The 24,020-nt window shown below is 32.6% G+C and overlaps 1 protein-coding gene across 2 annotated transcripts; it reads left to right on the top strand.

Moving 5' to 3' along the window:
• The first annotated feature begins 1,435 nt into the window (after nt 1-1,435).
• Nucleotides 1,436-23,230, top strand: LOC124538858. 2 transcript variants are annotated; one of them, XM_047116092.1, is made up of 9 exons: nt 1,436-1,548; nt 1,643-2,012; nt 5,960-6,146; nt 6,489-6,593; nt 16,846-16,980; nt 18,254-18,382; nt 18,737-18,905; nt 19,711-19,853; nt 21,354-23,230. In XM_047116092.1, the coding sequence occupies exons 2-9, from the start codon at nt 1,864-1,866 to the stop codon at nt 21,441-21,443; spliced, it is 1,107 nt and encodes a 368-aa protein (XP_046972048.1). In that variant the 5' UTR covers nt 1,436-1,548; nt 1,643-1,863; the 3' UTR covers nt 21,444-23,230. The 2 variants fall into 2 exon arrangements, with proteins under 2 accessions (XP_046972048.1, XP_046972047.1); XM_047116091.1 differs by lacking the exon at nt 1,436-1,548 and having other exon boundaries at nt 1,555-2,012.
• The last annotated feature ends 790 nt before the right edge of the window (nt 23,231-24,020 follow it).

The following is a 24,020-nucleotide window of genomic DNA, read 5'->3' as shown; positions in this document are numbered from 1 at the left end:
AATACTGTTATGTTAGTTAATACAATTATTTAAATTAATATATCCTGCCTGGAAGTCAACAGGTATTAATTCCACGCTTTTTTATCATCTACAAAATCTTGTATCGAATAATACGCCTTTTTCACCAATGTATTTTTTATAAACGATTTGATTTTACGAGACGGTAAAGTTAAAAATGTCTGCGGAATTTTATTATAGAAATGGATACCTTGCCCCAAGAAAGATTTATTGACTTTGCGGAGTCGGAAACTTGGCGTTATAAGCTTATCCTACTTCTAGTGCATATACAATGATTATCACTGATTTTATCAAAGTGATCAATGTTACTGTGAATATACATGATTTTGTTGTAAATATATTGCGACGCAACAGTGAGTATTCCTACTCTGTTAAAAACATCCCGAAGAGAGTCTCTAGCTCCAAGATTATAAATAAACCGAATTGCTCTCTTTTGTAAAATAAAGACAGATTCAATGTCTGCAGCGTTACCCCAAAGTAATATGCCATATGACATAATGCTGTGAAAATAACCAAAAAAAACTAAACGAGCGGTATCAATATCAGTTAGTTGTCTAACTTTTCTAACCGCGTATGCTGCGGAGCTGAGTCTCCCTGTTAGGGACGACAAATGGGGACTCCACTGAAGTCTGGAATCCAATTCTATTCCCAAGAACACGGTAGTATCGGCTACATCAAGCGGGCCACCGCTTAAAGATATATTATAATTTTGCTTCCTAACATTGGGTAGGGTAAAAACTACACATTTTGTTTTTTGAGTATTCAAAACCAAATTATTTACTTTAAACCAATCTTGTGATATGGCACCGTTCACATCGTTATAGTCAGTTTTTTTCCTGTCAACCTTAAAAATCAGTGAAGTATCGTCAGCAAACAATACTATATCACAAAGACCTTTGACAAAGAAAGGAAGGTCATTTATATATACTAGAAATAGAAAGGGACCCAAAATTGAACCTTGTGGAACACCCATTTTTAACTTAGATCCAGTAGACTTAATTCCATTAATGAAAACCTGCTGGATTCTTTGACTTAAGTATGAAGCAATGAGATGAGCCCCACCTTTAACGCCGTAATATTTGAGCTTATAAAGAAGACAGAAGATTTTTTGGAAATAGGAATAATCTCTAGCATAAAAGTAGGACATGTTTTTTTGTACTATAACATTATATTTTATAATAAACGATATTCCGAATTTACGATATTTTTCATCATGAAAAATTCATATCCATATCTCGAAAAAAGTGGACCTTGTAAGTCGGTACCTCTATAAAATCAATTATAAAATTGATAAAGATGCAATTCCTAGCAATCATAAATTACCCATCAATCAGGGATTGTTTTAGGCGAGGCAGTACTTTTGATCAATGACATTTCTTGAAGGTGACTATTTGTCAAATCGATTTTATAATCGATATTTTTGTGAAGTACCAAACATTTCTAGATAAAAATTAATTAGGAAATGTCATGTTAGTAATTTCAAAAATCGAAAGTCGTGATGTAGTTAACTTAGTAGATTGAAATTATTAAGTAAGTAAATTAATTATATATTTCTAAGAAATAGCTTTTTAATGAAAATATTTATTTATACTATAATTAAAATATTTTCTCAATCTTACATCAGTCAAAAGTATCGTGTGTAATATATCTATGATACCTCACCGGCGCTTGCAGTGTTCATGATTCACGAATTACACAATTTTTTGAATGAAACCTAAGTTTAAACTGCATCACGTCGATCATTCAGGGAAAGAGTGATAATTAGTTTGAAAGTTTTGAAGATTCACGAAATAGTTTCCGAGTTATATATTATATAGTTTCGTGAAGGGAAGTGTTTGCGCAACGATGTTGGACTGCCTTATAAGAGAGCGCAGCTTTAGCTGCGGATTCAGTTCGATCCAACCAACGATGTCGGAGGTTGCTAACGAATTCAAAGTGGACGAAACCTGCTTGTTCGATATGGACGCCTGCTATGAAACTTTTGACAAGGATGGGTACGTGATGAGATTAGTTGATGATACTTCATCCGAAATCATTATCAAAACACCACAAATAAAAAAAAAAAAAAACTTTCTTTAATAGTTTTATCACATTCATATAAGTTTCCTTAGCTGTTGAATATAATAAACCAAAACAACCACAAAATATCATAATTTAATTGATTCATTAATAATTTAATAAGTTATTAAAACAAATAAATAGCAAACAATATTGTACTAATAAAAGTACTCTGATATGTTTATGCGAGTGTAATTTGAAATGACGTTCATACTAAAAATCTATTGAATCGACAAAACTTTTTAATTCATATGAAATTAAACTGTTTAATAATATATATAATTCTAGGAATACTATTTAATAACGTTAAAATCTTACTATTTAAGTTATGATGTCTCTGTCGATAATATTAGTTTAATATTTTTTTAATGGTTTTTTGAATATGGAAAAGAATATCTAGAATTATATAAAATATAGATTAAAAAAAAAAAACATTTTCAAAACCAAGCAGTTTTTTCGGCATAGTATTCTGAAATATTAATAATATTTAATAACATGTTTCCATTATATGTGGCGATATGAAATAGCTATCCAAAATTGTAACAATTTGCCATTTTTTTTTAAATATTCATTTATTGCATATATTTTAAGATAAAAACATATTTCCTCAGCAACTGCTAAGCAAGTTTTTAACTCAAATAACACATTTAAATGTTGTAATTGGGAATTAATATTATTTTTATTTTTTTATAATATTATAATATGATTTAATAAATGCACTATAGACTTATACATAAAAGTTGGTTAAAGTCTTTATTAACAAAATTTATAGACAATAATATTTTGAAAAAAGAATCCCATAAGTCTCATATAATGTGTAGACTCAAATGGATAAAAAATTTTTAAAATAATTTATAAATTTGATGTTATATTATATGTATAAAATTTATAGATAAGGATATAAAAATAATAGATTTTAGTTACTTATGAATTATGATGCAGGCTTTATACAGCATAAATATGAAATTACTATGCGAAAAAAAATTTCATTGACGAAAAAGTTCTTATAATAGTGTTTCCGATAATCGATGACGTAAATTATATTTTTAAATTCACACGCGTCAGTGCAACGTGCAATTATTAAATCTATTCCAAATTCAAATTTATAGATCAAAGAAATTATTATGCAATTATTTTAAAATGACAATTGCAGGCATTGTATAATGTTTTTTTTTTAGATGTCAGGCCATTTTAAAGAATAATTAATTGTGAAACAATCAAAGACGCGACATAGTCTTGCTGAATACGGGGATTTTTTTTGCCCATTTCAAAACAATGTAACTATTATTATAATGTAGGCATGTCCTTCAACTTACAAAAGTACTTACCTAGCCTTTTATGGGTAATCTAGATTGTTTGTTATTGAGTATAATAATTTTCCAGCTATTCGAATCACTTAGACATATTTGATACTTAGTATTATTAAAGAGATATGAAATATGAATACTTATTACGTCGATACAAATATGACGCTTGCGAAATATTTTTAGGCCGAAAAGAGGTCTGCAATAACATTACTTTTTTAAATATTTTAATTGGTTTTAACGAGAAATACGTTCACATAGTTTAACTATTTCGTATAATCTGTTTTCAGTCTTCACTGCATATATTTTTTATAATAAGTCGCATTTTCATTTTGTCCGATTTATCATGAGCTGAGCATGTATTTCGGTCAATATTTATATGTACGTGAAAGCTTGATGTACATAATAATTAATTACGTGATTAAAGCCGACTTACCATTTTTTCAATAAATAATAATTATTTAGAATTTATTTTGCGTCGATATAAAGATCGCAAGAAAATAATTCACCAGAAATTCTCGCGCATATACGAAGATCTGAAATAGTACTCGTACACCGGTAATATCGATAATTTGGTAGTAATATTGACTATGATTATTATGATGACAAACAAGAAAAAAAGACTAAAAGAAAGCGAAAAGTAAATAAACTGTAAGAACTAGTTTTTGTTGCTGCAAATTCATCCTTCATTGGGCAAAGTGTTCGTTTCTATAATTTCTCAAATACTTTTAGCTCCTATGTCCTTTAGCGATGGTAATCGCTTTAAATCATTTGGGCCTCCTGGTCGTTTGCCACTTATAACTTAAAAAAAAAAAACTTTTAGTCTTAATTTTCATAATTGGCAAATTTCTATTACTTTTTAAGTAAAGTAGGTACTTACTTTTTAAGGAGTTAGTTTTCTTTGATTTGGCCTTGGTTGAATAGTCTAAATAGATTTGTAAAACTCAACATTATTTTATTATCAAAATAAGACATCGTTGATCAACACGATCTGTTTCGTAAAAATGTACAATGATTATCTTTACCATATATCTCGTAAATTCGTAATAATACTTCAATTTAAAATCACATTTTATATCATAGAGAAATTTTATACATTAGAGAGAGACAGATAATCAAAAGAGTAATTGTTTGTGTATATCTACAAAAAGTATACTATTATGATATACATACATATCCTAATACATATTATACGTGGTTATAGGGCTTTATAGACCGTGTAAGTAAATATCACCCACTGATATATTCTATCACCAAGCAAGAATACTTTATATTGTTGTTTTCCCGTTTTGAGTGTTGAAGGGTGACTAAGCCATTGTAAATACAGACAAGGGTCTTTCCCAAGGTCGGTGTCACGTTGGCGATGTGATCTTACAGTTACTCACTTGGTGGTAGGGCTTTGTGCAAGCCCGTCTGGGTAGGTACCACCTACTCATCAGTTATTCTACCGCCAAATAATAGCACCCAGTACTGTTGTGTTCCGGTTTGAAGGGTGAGTGAGCCAGTGTAACTATAGGCACAAGAGACGTAACATCTTAGTTCCCAAGGTTGGTGGCACATTGACGATGTAAAGAATAGTTAATATTTCTTACAGCGTCATTGTCTATGGGTGATGGTGACCACTTACCATCAGGTGGCCCATATGCTCGTCCGCCAACCTATACCATAAAAAAAACAGTACCAATGGTTACTGTGGTGACCACTAACCCAAAATTAACTTAGTTTAACCTATGTTCGTCCATTTACCTGCCTAACCTTATCATGCAAAAATCCTGTAAAGCAGGGGAAACTTGTTTTTATAAAGGCAGTAATCGTTTTAATTTTTTTTTATTACTAATTCGCCAATATCATTTTCAACAAGTATCAAAATCGAAAAACAAATCAAATAACAATTTAGGAGCCAAACCTTACCATATCTGCAATACAACTCTGAAATCTTCACATACCTACGTTCAGAATCTTTGGTATTATTTAATAGCTTTACCATATTAGACTTTTGATTTCGACCTTATATGGCAGAGCTAGTTAGTAATTAGCAAGTAATGTAAGATTTGTTTATTTTTACGCCTGCCATAAAAATAGACTATGCGTCATACCGAGCTTATTGATGGTTCTAAGGTTCGGATTAATAAAGTTTCTGTTAAAAGAACAATCAATGTGCTTATAAAATTTTACATCGATAGGCTTTTTTATTAAATTAATGTGTATATCCGTCTCAAACGTATACTCCTGAATTACATTTGTATAGAAATCACGATGCATTTATTACTTTTATAAATATATAAAACCTCCACGAAAATAGCGATCTTCATTCTTTTCATCATAAATATGTTTTTAAGTCTTTATAAGATTTTAAATTAACATGGTTATTTTTATTATTAAAGTTATTAATTTCGGGATATTTACCATGTTCAAGAGAACAAAACATTCGTAGACAATGTCTAAATATCGAGCTCCACCGAACAAAAATAAAAAACAATGTAAATATCCCGAGATTAATAACTTTAATAATTTTAATGTCTTGTCTACTTAGGACTTCTTTTATGTTCGATGCATGTTGTAGCCCTTATTTTCCACAGGGATGGGCTATTAAATCTCGATGAGTTCCGGTTGATCTGCAAGGCGTTATTCCGTAATGACAAGGGTCATATATACCCACTGTCAGAGGAGAAAGCTCGTCACGTCTTCCAAGTGTTCGACAAAAATGATGACGGTTTTATTGACAAAGAAGAATTCACATTCTGCTGGAACCATTGGATCAAAGTGGTGAGTTAATAGATAATATATCCCTCCACTAGTACTTCTATTCTACCTTTTTGTCCGGTTACAATATTCAATAAACTATCAGTTTTGCTTAGAACATTAGGATAGACTAGGCGTAATTCAGAATCTAACAATGTCTTGCGAAGCGATACGGCTACGAATAACATATGCATATAATGATGATACTAAAATTAAAAAAAAAAAACTTTTTAATCATATAAACTTTAATAAACGTTGCTAACTCTCCGAAGTAGTCCATTTATAATTAGACTTTTTAAAATTAAATCCAGGAAATCTCATCTTTTATTTCTGCACCCTTAAATATGTCAATATATGTTGAAACAGATAGTGCGTCCTGTGAGCGCCTTCTTGATAGTAGACGTGCAGAACGACTTCATCTCCGGCACTCTCAATATCAGCAAGTGCAATGCACAGCAAGACGGCAGCGAGGTAAGATTAGTTGTCATAAGGCATGTTTTACAAATATTAGACAATCGACTTAAAAGGTAGTCAAGGTAATTTTCGTATGAGGAATGAATAGGCTGCTTAAATTATAGCCATAAGGCGTCAACTGAAGATTCTATAATTTGCCAATAAGTTGTAGTCACTGCTAAAAAACTCTTTGCTACTTCACAAATTTGCCAAATAAGAGAAAACACCTTAACCTATTTAATGCCCAAAATGAAATTTGACGGCGATGCAATACTCTATTATAAGTGATTAATAATTTTCCTATTCAATTCTTCAATTAAGCTTAAAAGGTGTGGCAGAATTGATCCTACGGCCCGTAAACCATAACGCTATTGCCGCCTAATTTTTAAATATCATTTATTTAAGCACCATAAACTTTGTGAAAACGTTTTAACTTTGGTGGGACATAAATCACCCAATGCCGAAAGGTTGATATATTTAAGAATTTGTGCGCAATAGATTTTTATTGCCCCGCGATTAATATAAATCTCGATGAAACGGCATGAAATATCAATTGTTCACTCTTTAATGCTGAACTTTCAAAACGGACTTCCAGTATTTATCCGACGATGACACAGTTCGTGTCTTGAACCAATATTTCTGATATTAGCATAAGCCTCTGCCGCATTGACTTCATTATATTAAATTTAGATTCTTGTGTACGTTGGAATGTAAGCAAAGACTTTACGCACGCGGCTTTGCCCGAGTTTGAGAATTTTATTTTCGGGTATTAGGTAAAACAGTACCCTATGCTATGTCCTTTCTAGGGGTTTGAGCTTTAGCCCGATTTTTATGAAATTCATTGCAATGGTTTGGCTATTGAGGAGTAACAGACTAAATCTTTGTATTGATAGATAATATTAGGTCACAGAGCTATGACTAATTACGATAGATTGGCAGCTTTTATTGGGTCTTTATGTGGATAAATATTTTTATAATTAATATTATAAATGCGAGTATAATTGGGTTGTTGTATTTCGCTTTGAAGGATGATTGAGCCAGTGTATTTACAGGCACAAGGGACGTAATAACTGATCATCATGAAGGTTTGCCTACACTTAGGCAAAGGTACAGAATAGGAAGTAGGCTAACAAACACCTGCCTCTCTAATACGCTGGTGAATCTATTTGCGTACACATTTTTGTATAGTACATTTTTCAATCAATCAACTAAATTAACTTTTGCGCCAAAATTACTGAAATAGCTACAATAGTTGCAAATCCATTGTTAAACGCACACAATACGAAAAACGCTGATCCACAAAAATCGATTTAATCTAATTTTGTTGTACCTATCGGTGTTAAAATACAACATGGCGGACTATTGTTTGGTGTTTTGAATAGCCTTTTATTTGATAAAAAGTTTGATTATAATCATAAAAGATTTCGTAATGGCAATAAACAGTCGAATGTCGTCAATATAATTAACGCTGTATAGAATTACCTAGGATTTGTGTCAACCACAAATATAAAAGATATCGGTAATTCAAAAGTCCTTTTATGAGCCTATTTGAATAAAGTATAATTTGATTTGAATAAACTATTATTATTAACAGAATTAACTCGCCCTTCTTAATATTAAATTGCCGCTCTATTGCTCCAATTCAACCAGCCTTCAAAAAACGTCTGCATGGATCGTAGCGTGTTGTATTATATTCTGTAACCTTTCTCAATAATCGAGCTATACATTTTTTTAATGAGTCTTAGCTCATTGAAACAAACTCTTCAGCCTATTAATATATGTAAATATTATTTTGAATAATAAGCATAGTGCGTAACGATAGCGCGTTACTGCTTGTGTTGTCATTTTTGTTAATCCCTTGCCTTGCAAATATATCTTAATAAATTGGTATAATATTCCATTGATAAATGGAAACGCATGTTATTGTGACGCAAATGTACGCTGGCGATATACGTTTGTCATTTAATATAAAAAAATACTAAAACCCTTTGCTACTCATACGAACGCGGAATTAATAATAGTGGAATATCATTGGTAGAAATAATGACAGACCCATTAATTAACCAATGAGCGCTAAGATTTCGATACGCACATTGATAACATTTTTTTTTTAAATAATCGTATTCAGAATGACTTGTTAATTTCGATCGATTAACATCAGCTGGTTGTCGGTAGCAAAGAAATCGATATTATAATCGTGTTTATGTATTGCAACATGTCATATTCTTGTGTATAGCTATGCGTGTATCTGTATTCGCGTCATCGTGCATCTACGTTACGTAGTTACGTTTGATCGATTGATAGCACGTTATCTTAATAGGAGGCGGGATCGTTTGTTTTTTGTGTTACGAATTTATTGATAAATCGAATTTTTTTGTAATTGATAAAAGTTACGATTATTTGTTATGTAGATAATTAGAATGACGGAATAATAAAATATCATTACCTGCTTGAATTCCGATTTGAATGAAATGATTGAATACATTCTTAATAATGGAATACCTAATTAATGAACTAATTTATACTTAAGGTCATGCAATTTCCCTCGCAAAAAGAAAAACACGATTCCATGTATGTAACTTACATAATAAGAATAATGAAATCCCGCATGTTGTTTCTAAATCAATTTGTAGTTTTCGCAAAGCTATACAGAATTCTTAATAATCAGATATATGACTATTAACTTTTTACAATACTAGTAGTTGCCCGCGACCTTGCTCCCGTGTTAGGGTTTGGTCCAGAGTCGGGTTTAAAGTTCTAGAGGCCCTAGGGCCACAAAGCAGTGGAGGCCCTAGAACAACAGGATCGTGAAGACCCTAATAATTATATTATGGATTACTAAGATTTTTTTATTTCAATCAGTAAGCTATGATTTATTTACAGGTATCGGTAACTTTTAAAACATTAAGTAGTAAGATTATTATAAATTGACTATATCTCGGTATTTGTTAACACGCTGAAAACTATTGTGGCCCCCACTCTTGTGGAGGCCCCAGGGCAGTTGCCCCGGTCGCCCTCCCCTAAATTCTGCCCTGGTTGGGTCGTTCGCTTTGGTGACAAAAAGTACGCTATATCCCTCCTTGAAGTTCAAGCTTCCTCGTTATCAAATGTTATGAAATTATATACATACAGTACCATTCTGTAAGTCAGGCTTATTACTGGAAAAAGGCTTCTTGAGTGGAAGGCTATGTGATGTATTATAGTAGGTAAAGTTCAAATATAGAACGGTGAACAAGCATGGTGTGTTAAATCCTTAATAGGCTTCTTCACAATAGAAATTATCTCCTCAATAGCTAAATACTTTGGCTTTATTAGAGGAGGAATAAAAAATACCGGTTGTATTTACATCGCAAAAAAATAGATATAAATAATGACCGAAAATTATAACCAAATACGTTTTTCTTACTAACAATAATTCCTAAGCAAAACGAACTAAAGTGCGATGCATAGTCCGTAGTCTGCTATTTAATTATAATAATTGTATGCAATTATCATTGAACTGTTTTACATTTACAAAATGACCGACAGTTTGAAATGTCTAATGACGACAAGTTGTCAATTACTTTCAATATGTATGTTTCGATTCTCGCATATACTTAATAATGTTGCCGCTTTATCCGTCTTTTTTTTAATGTATGTCAGATACGCAAATTCTCACATCACAAAACGTTTTGAAACTCCGCGAAATAAAAGAGTTAAATATGACTACGAAACTATTTTTACGTTGGAAATCAATACTGTGAACACACTAAAATAACTTTATTAAGATTTTATTTCTCTTTTAATATATAACAAAAAAGTTTTTATAACTGTTTAAAATTTTATAACGCCAATATCAAAGTTCGTAGAGACAAGAAAGTAAGTCGAATAGATTAACAGCACCAAATTAGTTAGCTACTTATGGAACCTAAAAATCAAACTAAGGGAAAGAACATGTATCCAATGATATTCTAATGAACAGATATGTTATACCCATACTAAACAACAGAAAAAAGTGTGCCGCGCCGGGGACCGTTTATTTTACATTTCGTTACAAGTAAAAAGGATAGCTTGATAAAAACAATAGTAAATCGGATAACTAGATGTTTTAATTACGCAAAACGTATTAATATATAATTATGATGTATTATAACGTATTAATACGTAAAACAACTAAAGGCAAACGTCCCAATTAGGACGTTTTCTAGTCTTTACCTTTTGCGCGTTATTGACATATCTGTTTACTAGAACATCATTGCATGTATCAATATTATGTATTAATATTTGTAAAGATTAAATTAACTTTCATTTGGCATGAAAATAGTGGTGCAGTATACGAATGAAGATATTGCATGTTTAAATAGAGCTGCAGTAACCACAGATAATGAAGTAAGTTAACCGATCGTTCGGAAATTCGCAAAAGGTTTGAAAGGTTAAAAAAAAAAACAAAAATTATTTTGGCTCATTTCCAAACATTGTACAATGGGCTAAAACCTCAAGTTGAAATCGTCATTCGCATAATGCAGAAGAATTATCGACAAATCATTTTAATTTTTTTTATTAGATAACATTTTTAATTTACAAATTTATCATAATCTAAATAAAACAAGAGCTAGGAATATAATATTAGGTATTCTATAGTAAGGGAGACGTTGACGACTGCACTTGTATTAAATATGTCAAATTCACAAATGTGTAAATGAGTTAATAATTCAATCATTACCAAATATTAAACTACAAAAGAGAAGAAATAATACGATCTACATAAGTTCCATTGAAACGCTGGATAAGTCAATGTAGTCATGGGAATGATGGCAAGGCTGCGATCGTCGAAGGCGGTGTCAATTTTTCTTTTTCCATAAACAGATTTTTTTTTTCTTTGGCTAATTAATTTGCAGTGAAAGCTAAATCTAATGATGCTGCATCCTGCACTTAATCATAAACAAAAATCGTACCTACTCGCACTCAGTGAATTTTATATTTATACTGTTTTCTTAAAAGTCAATTAATTTTTAACTTATTCTAACAAAAATTTAGTATTACAATAAATCTATAATAATTATCGTCCGATACAGGTAACTTTTAATTGTTATTAAGTTATTTTTTATTTATAGTAAGAAAACGTAAAAATGTGTTATAATTTCCTGTACCAAAGACTCCTGGATTATGTAGCTATCAGTTTATTCCAAATCTATATAAAAAGTTTCTCTCTAGATCAATAATAATTAGCATATACTGAGTAATAACGTAATACTCTTTCTTAAGTTATTAGTTTACGTTACGTTATTTTCCGGGGATTCCCGTATGTCATACAGGAAAATGAGATTGATTTAATGTAGTAATTATAAATTACTTCTAGGAATTACATTTCCTCTACGACATTGTCTTACAAAAGGAACGTTAAATTGGACATTAGTGATACATGTATGAGAGTCAGAGATTTATTTTGTCAGGAGTCTGAATGTTCCTACTAAATTTAATAAGTTTTTCTACTATCATTGTTAGTATTTTATTAATTAAATTGAAAACTTTTCTGCCAACATATATATTTCATCATCCAGTTTACTATGATAGTATTACTTTAGTAAAACATGTTTATAATTTGAATGTTTAAGTTTCTTGTATATATTGTTAATATAAAATGAAATAATAGTTTCTTGATATTAATAACAAATGCGATTCATTATTTAATGTTAATATTAATAAGTTTTGATTCGATTGAGATTTTCTCAGTAGCTTAGAGTTACATTTCCATGTCATGGTGGCACGTAAAGTTGTTGTTCAGGAACAACGCTCGACCTCTGCCGTAGTACCTTCTTGAACTGGAGTGTTATAAAATATTTTTTGTGTGTTACTGCCTCTTTGCTCTAGTGGTAATATATAAGGCTGCCGATTACGAGGAACCTCATTTCAAACATCAGATGGGGTGGAATAAAAATATTTTGGCTTTTTCCTTCGTAACGTTCTCAGTGAAAGTCCGAAGTCTGGAAGTTGTAAATGTGTACTATCCCTTACCCGGGATAGCATGTAAAGCCCTTTTCCTGTTTCGGACCTCTTTTCGGTCGTGACGTATTTGCCGTCCCAATGGTATAGGAATAAGAGAGAGTAACTGTGTTTACGCAGACATTTGTGATTTATAATATGAACAAAAGTTGACAGTTTTTTCTTGAAAACGTTGTACCAGTCATTCTTCTGTATATTTGTTGTAGTTTATATCTGAGTGTATTGTTCTCAAGCCAGGCCCTCGTAGACAAAAAACTGTCAAGAACATGTTAAATTTTTACGCTAAGGACGTAAACAATGCGCCCAAAGCGTTCAAACAAACCACTTACCTATTTTTGTTGTTTGACTTATTAACTTAGAAAAGTTACAAGGTTAAAACTTACTTGGAGGTAGGGGTTTGTTCGAGCCCCTGGGTAGATGACAATCACTGATCGCGGCGTAATAAGGATTGATTAATTTCTAACTGTGCCAATATATAAATACTTGGTCCCCCGCGGCCTTGCTCGCGTTTAGGGGGTTGTTTGTCAAGTGCTAGGCAAAAAAATATGTCCTTTCATATAGTTCAAGTTTGCTTCATACCAAATTTCACCAAAATCGGTTTAACGATTTGGTCGTGAAAGAGCGACAGTCAGAGAGACAGACAGAGTTACTTACACATTTATAATATATGTATATATGTAAGTAATGTTTGAATAGTAATTATCACTCACACGATATTATTACTAATAATTTAATATGTATGCTGCTTTACTTGATATTTTTTAAAGCCTGATTGAAGTAGTGGTTGGTTTATAAGAAAACCAAGAATCTGGCAGTCCTTTGTTGATATCAAGTCACTCTCAATAGCTGTCCTAAGTTACAAAACCAAGTAAAGACGTTCGTACTGTGTCTGTCTGACGACTGCAATCCCTTCAGATTATAATAGATCTATGTTTAAACATTTTAAACATTGGACAACATCACATACATTACTCTGATCCCAATGTAAGTAGCTAAAGCACTTGTGTTATGGAAAATCAGAAGTAACGACGGCACCACAAACACCCAGACCCAACGACGGCCGAAAATCGAACCCGGGACCTCAGAGTGCCGTACCCATGAAAACCGGTGTACACACCACTCGACCAATGTCGTCAAATCAATATGTTTACATTGAAATCGGTCAAAATAACATCAAACATACTCAAATTTATATATTGAGAATGAGTTGATTTTTGTCTTTAACATGTTGCATCAAAAAATATTTGTAATATTAAGCAATCTGTGGTTTTCAAAAAAAAAAAGAAATAGAGTAAATCCTCCTCGCCGTAACCTCCAACACAAATAGAAGCAGCAATCTAGTTTTGAACTTAATTATTTTTACCAGACTATCGAAATGGGCTGTCAAAGCATTCAAAGTGCTCAAATTAGATTCTGTTCGAACATTCACACGTAGAGGTGGCAAATTCCAATTAGGCCATCGAAACGATAGTACCAGGCACCGCGGCCGAAACGGGGTGGTAACTTTCCGATTTGGTACCGTTTCAAATCAAGTTTGAAGTTGTTTTAATAAGTTTACCGGTTAAGCAATTCAATTGAAAATTAGTTTAAGTATAATGAGAATGCGGCTTTCATTACGTATTGTAACGAAATTACTGGTAGAAAAAAATAATCAAATACATTCGAATTTTAAATTCTTTAAATGTACGCCAAACTTACTACAAAATTTTATTCAGTTTGTAATAATCTATCAATCGTATTATGTTACCTCTTTTTTAACAAGATGTTCCTTTTACCGATTGCTCTGATTAGTGTAGCATAATCTGTGATTTGTATAATCGATAGTGTTGTATTTGCATTGGCTAATGTCAAGGTCGAGATTTTCGCGCGCAAAGTAATCGCTTCAGGATAAGACACGAACAGTATACTGACAATGATTAAAACCTTTTTTTTTAAGTTTTTTTTTTTTTAATACACAAGTCTATTGCGATTTGTGACCTGTTTTATTTTCTGTTTATACTAATTGATACAGGTTGAGCACAGATGGTATCGGTTTATTATCTTAATGTTTAACTAAGATGTAAGAATAAAGTAATATATCTATTATTTCTAGTAAAGGTTTCATAATGTGATGTGTGCTTTGTATAATTTTTTTTAGGAAATGTTACTTTGACGTAAAAGCTTACCATACGAGAAATAAGCACAAGCCTATCGCCTGTGCTAGACAGGGTCAGGACTTTCTTCGTGAGGATTCGAATACATTTAATTTCAATTTACATACCAAAGATTATATAGAAATAACGCCTGTATAGATTACTAGTTGTCGCCATAATTTCGCTTGCGTATTCGTTGACGGTTATATCCTTTTAGAATTCAAGCTTGCGGCACATAAAATTTCAAAAATTCGGCAAAGGCATAATTAGTTTCGCATGTATAATATGTAACAAGTTAAGAATGAAAAGATTGATTTCAAAGCATTCCAAAAGTTGTAAAAGAAAAAATGAATGTAAATTTCTCTTAATTAAACTCTCATTATTAATAATTATTAATAAAAATAATTCAAACTAGACAACTGATATGACATGTGAACTAGATAAATAAATTTCCGCAATTAATTTTGGGCGACAGTAGCCAGTTCCAATAAAGTACAAACAATAAATAAATTATTTTATTCATACAGCTTCATATATCATAGCTTTTTTTAAAAATAATTACATACATAATGTCCAGAGAAAGAGTAGAGTAGAGCAGAGAAGAGTAGAGTAGAGAAGGTAGAGCTCTTAACAGGCATAATCACTTCTCTGGACCAATTTAAAGTTAACGATCTGATTTCACTAAATTGTATAAAGATAATGGATTTTTATGTAGTGGCATGACATTTATTCTATATAGTATTTCAGAACCAGGTGAGGCTGGACCTTTTTCATGCGTCATTCTTTTTATGTACAATGTTTTGATCAGACAATAATGGCGCGTTGGCACAATAGCTTCGCGGTTCAGCGCTCATGAGAATCGGATTACTGCGCATGTAGTGAATAGGTAGTTTGAATAGGCATTATATATTCCTTACTTTATTTATTACCTAAACCTAAATGTAAGGAGTTAAGTTAATTTTTAAGTAATATCAGACTCGGATTTAAAGGTCTGGAGGCCCCCGAGCCACAAAGCAGTGGGGGCCCTAGACAAACAGAAGCGTGAACAACCTAATAATTATATTATCATGACTTAATTACTTTTTTATTTCAATCAGTAAGCTATGATTTAATTACTTTGTATCGGTAACTTTTAAAATATTAAGTAGTAACATTATTATAATTTGACTATATCTCGGTATTTGTTAACTCTTTGAAAACTGATGTGGCCCCCACTCATGTGGAGGCCCCGGGGCAGTTGCCCCGGTTGCCCTCCCCTAAATACGGCCCTGAGTAATATGTACATGCAAGACTGAGAGCAATAGTTATACTGTTTCACCTGCTGTTGTTAAAATTGAGGTTCACAGTTCCCATCGAGGGTTCCATTTACCTGGCAGTAATATGGAGCTTGCTACTATACCGTAAATCTGCCGATCAATGGCTCTTGGACTACAAGTGCATAGATTTATTTTAAATCCTACAAAGACAGAGAAAGTTCTTGGATGTGCTTGATCAGATCAAATCTATATTAAGATTACAAATCCGACAAATGTGTATGGTTGATCCATAGTGGTACAGAAGCAACGTCTAACAAGGTCGACAACACAAGTAACAGATAATTGGTATCATAATTAGTTCGACATCGGCCCATGTCATTACCACCATTTTTATAGTGGTATATCTATCTAGAGGTGTAGCAAAGGGTGGGGGGAGATAGACCTGATCGCTAGTGTGTCTGAAAATCTAATCATCAAATGAATCATCAATAGCCCAATGGTTAATGGTGAAATGTCTGAATTATGTAAAAGTCTTGTCACTTGGGCTATTGACTTCCCGATTTAAAAAGAAATGTTACGCATAAAAGGAGGGTACAAAGGAGTTTTATTAATCCCTAATTAATATGAGGCATTGACTAGCATTCTTAAAAAAAAATTTGACTGCAAGTTTATTTATCTAATTGGTCAAGTTATAGTCGAAAATGTTTTCCATCTAAATAAAACTAGTTATAACGGATTTGAATCGCGTATATTACGTGGTCACGGGTAGCTGTAAAGTGCTCGAAACGTCGGGATGTCCAAAATAATTAATATACGCGATTAAAATCCGTTATAACTAGTTTTATTTAAATGTGTAATAATCGCGAAAATTTAAGACAACATTATGTTTTCCATCCCTAGGTGGTAGATCCGATCAACAGGTTGCTGGAGACGGTGCCGTTCGACTGCGTGTTCTACTCTCTGGACTGGCATCCACCGGATCACGTATCTTTCATCGACAACGTGCATATGCGAGAGCTGCATCCTTCTAGCCCGGTTTGTACAACTTTATCTTACTTACTTACAAGACTTTTTCAAAGAAATTGTAGTACTTTTAGTTTATTACACAATAGATCCTAATGAAGGTTACACTAACACCGTTTTTAAAACATTGGATTACGTGACTATGGGATCAGGATATTGACATCTGTGTAAACTTGCTCCTACATAAGACTGACTTGACTTGACTGCAATATAAGATATGCTCTAAAAAATAAATCAAATTAAATAACGTAAGTGTGATGTACAATTGCGCTATTTACTATTTTATTTATATATGACATTTTTTGTCATAAAAAAAATTAGACTGACAACGAAACCCAAAATAAAGTAGCTATAGACACGTAAATTTAATGCGTAAGATATTCCCCCAATTTCGCTAGCGTCGTATACAAACCGGTTCCCATAAAAATAATGAACCCTTTTAAAAGTTCATCTGTAAATTGCGCAATATTTTTAGCCAAGAATAATAAATACATACTTAAGTTTCTGTCAACCACATGAGTTAAGTCGCGACAGTTATTTCCAATACCTACAAGCCTATTTAATGTTATATTCGAACACTGCATAACAATCCTCAATCCTATGGAAACACATGCAAATACTGTTTTGTTTTATAGTAAGTTGTTGTTAGAACTATTTACTCATAAAGGCGTTTAATTTGATTGACATTTGAATCAAATAAAATAAAAAAAAATAACTTAAAACTTAAGAAATATAAACTTTTTTTGCTCTTAGTCGTCTCACTCACACTAAGACACATTTTGGCACGAACGTCACTCACTCATACTAATGCAATCATGATAATACATACGTGGCGGGGAGGGGCACATTTGGTGAATCAAGCGTTCTATATTAAAATCTCACACATACATATGCAGTATTAGGAATCTTCATCTGTATGTCAATGTTTGTTCACTAGCAAAACTACAAAATTTGTTTAAATCATCAATTGATACAAAGATGTTAATATATGACTATGACTTACCTCTATTATATATTACTTACCTTTTTGTGACCTCATAATGTACGAATATCTCCTAACAATTGTTTCGAAATTGAGTTTTTCATTCCTTTACACATAAGTTTCAATTTCGCGTGCACTGGCGTGCGTTGAAGTCATTGGTATTAAAGTAAAACTACCAATTGAATTAAGATATATTTACATCTTAAATTACGATACATTCATATTACTTTCAGTACTTTCCAAAAAGGCTGTACGTTCTCGTAACTTTCATAACCGGTTAGTTGTAATAATTGGTATCAACAGGTTTCAGCTGATAAGGCACAAGCCTACGACACCGTGGTTTTCGCTGGCCCTCCCCCCATGAAGCAGAGACTCTGGCCGCGTCATTGCGTGCAAGATACTTGGGGAGCGGAACTACATAAAGAACTTAAGGTATCGTCTCTATTCTTCTGTATCACTAGTACTTAATCACTGCGTAAAAGATAAAAGCTTGATAAAAGCAGCATTGATCACATCAATCGCAGTAGACGGATATGCTGTTTCCTGTATTATTATGTAGGACGAAGCACATTCTTTTATATATCATGAATTTTAATAAAGGTTTTTTTTACTGATATTTCAATTAAAAAGCCAATTGAGTTTATTCCTTTAAATAGAAGATGGCATTGTGGTAAAATCTTGAAACATTTTCCATAAACATGGAACAGCTCCTTTCTGCAATAAAACGTAAGAGCCTATAAATTTACGTGATCAACTGTCTTTTTGTAATTGATTGTTTCTGGTCAGGTTGTTGAGAAGGCGGTCAAGGTATATAAGGGCACCAATCCCGAAGTGGACTCGTATTCCGTGTTCTGGGACAACAAGAAGTTGACAGACACTAGCCTGAGCACGCAACTCCGTTCGCGAGGAGCGACTGACATCTACATATGTGGATTAGCCTACGACGTATGTGTGGGTAAGTACGAATCATCATTCACCCACACCTCAGCAATTTTGGAGGCAGTCTTAGCTCCTTTATATGGATATGTTATATAATATATATATAAATATAAATATGAGACAACATCACATACATTACTCTAATCCCAATGTAAGTAGCTGAAGCACTTGTGTTATAGAAATCAGAAGTAACGACGGTACCACTAACACCCAGACCCAAGACAACATAGAAAACTAATGGTAATCTACATAGACTCGGCCAGGAATCGAACCTCAGAGTGCCGTACCCATGAAAACCGGTGTACACACTGTACATAATGGACATTCCTTATCTTCATAATCTGATAGGATGGCATTCCCATCCGACGTAGACGAAAAGAACACAGACGCCTGATCAGTGACGTCACGTTGCTTTGTTTGCACTGGATTGTTAATACTTCATAATAATATAGGAGATAAAGTAAAAGTAAAGTAAAGTAACAGCCTGTAAATTTCCCACTGTTGAGATAAGGCCTCCTCTTCCATTAAGGAGAGGGTTTGGAACATATTCCACCACGCTGTTCCAATGCGATGAAAAATTTCGATGAAATTAGACACATGCAGGTTTCCTCACGATGTTTTCCTTCACCGCCGAGCACGAGATGAATTATAAACACAATTATAACCGCTATATAATAGCACATATATATAGCGGTGCTTGCCTGGGTTTGAACCCGCAATCATCGGTTAAGATGCACGCGTTCTAACCACGGGGCCATCTCAGCTCAATATAATATAGGAGATACGGAGATAGTGTGCATAATATTGTTCCTGTGTCTCAGGGGCGACAATAGCGGACGCACTGGCTATTGGCTACCGCGCTGTGCTTGTGGACGACGCCAGCCGGGGAGTCGACCTCCAGGACATCGAGAACACCAAGCGCACCATCCTCGATAACCACGGAGTCATCGTGGACTCGCACCAGGTACACGATGTTACCATAATTACTTGAGGTATCTTGAGCTGTCTATCTCTTGGTAATCCCTCAGTGTTATTAATGAATACTATAGTTTGTTCGCGTTAAGAATGCAGTGAGTTGTCATTGTTTACCGGACTGACTCCGCCCCCTTTGACCAATGAAATCTTTTCAAATTACAAAGTCAAGTTCACATTTAATTAATTATTAACTGATATTTTTATAATTTAAATTTTGTTTATTTATATATGTATATTTAATTTATTCAAGCTGTACACGTAATAATTAATGTAACCTATAGCTACTAGATGACGTTATGTCAAAATATGTAAATTTCTACATCGCGATGGCAAGATTCGCAAACGATTGTATATACCTAGTGGTAAGAATTTTGTTGATTAAACACCCGATTCGATTTTTATTTTAATGTGTATTTTTTAAATTCATTATACTTAGTCTTTAAAACAAATATAATTTTTTGGAATTTTAACACAAATATGCATACCCTGCTGTTAAAAAAGATTTCATTGGTCAGGGGGCGGAGTAAAGTGGGTAAACAATGACAACTCACTGCATTCTTAACGCGAACAGACTATAAGTGCAAGTAACTAATTGTATGAATGTGAACAGAAATATTATTACTTACCTTGCTTTATTTTAACTTCGAATTTATTTTCGGTAGTATTTACGTTTCTAATCGATGGTTCAGTTTTGTAAAACATGACCATTCGAAGGCACTGCTCGTACTGCTCGAATAAAGAATGGTTTTTTTTTTATTAAAAACATTTTGAAAAGAAATCTGATATCAAGGTAAAATTAGGTGTAGTTAGTATGTTGAAATGATCAAAATTAAACAAAAAATGATGTCTGTGAGGGGATACATTTAAAAAAATTAATTGGACATATGACATGAGGGATATATTAGCGAATTTGCAATGAATGGATTTACTTGGTGGTAGGGCATTGTGCAAGCCCGTCTGGGTAGGTACTAGGTACCACCCACTCACCAGTTATTCTACCGCCAAATAACAGTACTCAGTATTGTTGTGTTCCGGTTTGAAGGGTGAGTGAGCCAGTGTAACTACAGGCACAAGAGACATAATATCTTAGTTCCTAAGGTTGGTGGCACGTTGACGATGTAAGGAATAGTTAATATTTCTTACAGCGTCATTGTCTATGGGTGATGGTGACCACTTACCATCAGGAGGCCCATATGCTTGTCCTTCAACCTATACCATAAAAAGGACCACCTGATAGTAAGTGGTCACCAACACGTCATAGACATCACCAATGCGATAACCAATCTCCGTAACTGATGTCCCTTGTTTGTCTCTTTGTGGTCTGATATCTTAATACCGTACAGGTGTTAATTGTAAGTGCTTAGAACTATGCTGTATATTGGAGAGCTAATTGAATAAAAAATCATTTAAACGGCTCTTAAACCTCTTTTTCTTCACAGGAATCTATGTCGGAAATTTCAGATATTTATCGATATAAATATTATTACAGGTGTTGGCCATGGTGGAAGGTCGTGACCGTCGACCGGAACTCGGCTACAAGCTCGCCATGGAGCTGAAGGACGCTTTGGAAGACCAGTAAAAAACACACACACACACAAAACATTTCCATACACAAAACATCATCTACGATATTTGACCAAACGTTGGCGATATTGGAAACATATAAAAGCCAGTGCACAGATATTGAATGGCATACATAGATAAACATTAGATCATTTACTAAACACTTAATATGGCAGCTACTCTGGCATTATAATTAACTAACAAGAAAAGTCCAGTAGAAAGACATTAATCGGCTTATAATTGGTCAATTCGACAAAATCTTGGTCAATAATCTCTTAACTAATCAGGCAGAACAAAATGCTTGCCATATCTTCTTTCTTTCAAATCCCATACATATGAAAGAGATAGCAATAGTTCAGAGATTATCTACTACAGAATTGACGGTAATATCTTCTAACATATCATGACATGAACATTACAATTAGATACAAAAATATGTTCTTAGTGCACCATAGAGTAAAAAATGTTTTAGAAATCTCACCCAAGGTCTGTAAAATCAGTAAACAAACAATAACAAAAACAAAAGCACCATAAGTACACAATTAAAAAAAATATAGGTATTTTGTCATTTGGTGGGGGGTGTTAAGGGGGGGTTTTTGGGATTTACTCGAGCGACAGAATAGCACAAGGGAGACTCTTTGCATCCTATATTCTATATAGAATATAAATCCTGAATTATCATCATGGACACCTCTATCAATTCTTTGCTCCTATTTAGGTGAAATTTACTTTTAACTGCTTTCGTCCGTAGTCGTTCTGACCGAAAGAGAATCTTGATAACAACATATATCGTAGGCAAAATTCGTGAGATATAACATATATATTGAATAGACCAGTCTATTTTTTAATAATATCAACCTTAAAATATTGCGGGCATTAAAACTTAATTTTCATATAGAAATCCCAGTTATTTATTTTTTAGTTAATTGTGAAATATTTATTCCAAGTTAGAAAGTGAGTCAAGATCTCAAATTTGATTTGAAGTTCCTGTAAAACATGTTTCTCTAGACTTTTAAACTCATAGAGCTTTCATTCAAATTACAAATTAATATTAAGCTAGATTACAATAGAAGTAATTTAATAGATTTAGAAATGAGGATAAAAATTAATCAAGACAAATATCCCCGTGAAACACAACAACTGAACTTATAACTTTTAATTTAGATTAAAATTTGTAGTACAATCTATAAATAATGACTTCAAGCTAAACTACTTGATTAATTTTTATCCCATAGATAATAGATATCAGAAATAGATAATATAAAAGATAGTTATTTGATTAGATCAACTGTAGTCTGTAGTTAATATGATGACAATATTTAAATTATTTATTTTTTAGATTAATCGAAAAAAAATATATAACCTATTTTCTTAGCCATTCGAAATACAAATAATTAAAAAAAATATATTCGAAACGGATTTGACATATAGGAGCAAAATATTTTCAATTGAATAATGTTAAGCACAGCTGTAGTTATATTGTTTAAGTTAACTTCTCTCTATCTCTCTTGTTTAATTAAACATTTGAAAGAAGAAGACAGCGCTATTTAAAATTCACCTCATAAGCAAAAATTTACAGAATAAATCGCCTATAATTTATTTATATGCTTAACAAATTTATTTATAATAATAATAAATCTCATATTCATGACATTATTTAATAAAAGACGGGTCGAAAGTATTGAACACTTTAATCTGTACTTAATTACATAGAACTAATCGCGCAATCTTTTCAATAAATTAACTATGTATCAATATTTAATTTAAATTTAAAAAAATCTGTGTTAACGCTCCATTATTTAATAATTTATTATATTATTTTTGCTTTTTTTATTTATTAATAGTGTTTTCCTATTAAAATAATTATTATAGTTTTTTGTGGTAAAAGTGAAGATCTTTAGGCACGTAAATAATCATTCCTATTAGAGCTAAGAATTAACTTATTACACTTAGTGAGATGTGGTTGTTATAAATTATATTTTGTAGATGTCTTATGTCGAATGTTGCATTTTAAATAATTTAACTCTCAACCCTTGATGAGAGCAAAAATGGCTTAGTGATCCTGTTAATATCCTGACAGATTTAAATATCTTTGAGTTATCTGTGATTTTTTGTATTAGGTCCTCTACGAAAAAAATGTGAGAAAATCTGCATTGTCACTTAACAGAAAAGTGTTGCCATTTGTTAATCCTCTAATTCGCCATTGGTATATAAACATGTAAGAGATTTTTAAGAAACGCAGACGGGTTTTTTTTCATCTAAGTTATTACCACCACCCATGGACATCAGCAACATTGGGGGCATATGTTGACAGCCTTTAATGAATATGTATGCTCTTTCTTACACGCTAATAGTTTTCCAAGTCGTATCGGATCGAAAAAATCATCGGCTAAAGCTAGTACCACATAGTGCCTTATAAATAGCTCTGTTAGATATAAGGTGATGAGGATGAAACTTGGATTAGAAATGCAAAATAAGCACATGAAAATTCCGTGATGTTTGTGATTTAAACGCAAAATCTCCAGCCACTGGGCCATTTTAGCTCTTATTCTGCAATATATATCTTAAATACCAGTTAATAGACAATTTAACG

Source organism: Vanessa cardui, chromosome 21 (assembly GCF_905220365.1).
Source record: "Vanessa cardui chromosome 21, ilVanCard2.1, whole genome shotgun sequence".
NCBI lineage: Eukaryota > Metazoa > Arthropoda > Insecta > Lepidoptera > Nymphalidae > Vanessa > Vanessa cardui.
This window is presented reverse-complemented; position numbering and strand designations above follow the sequence as displayed.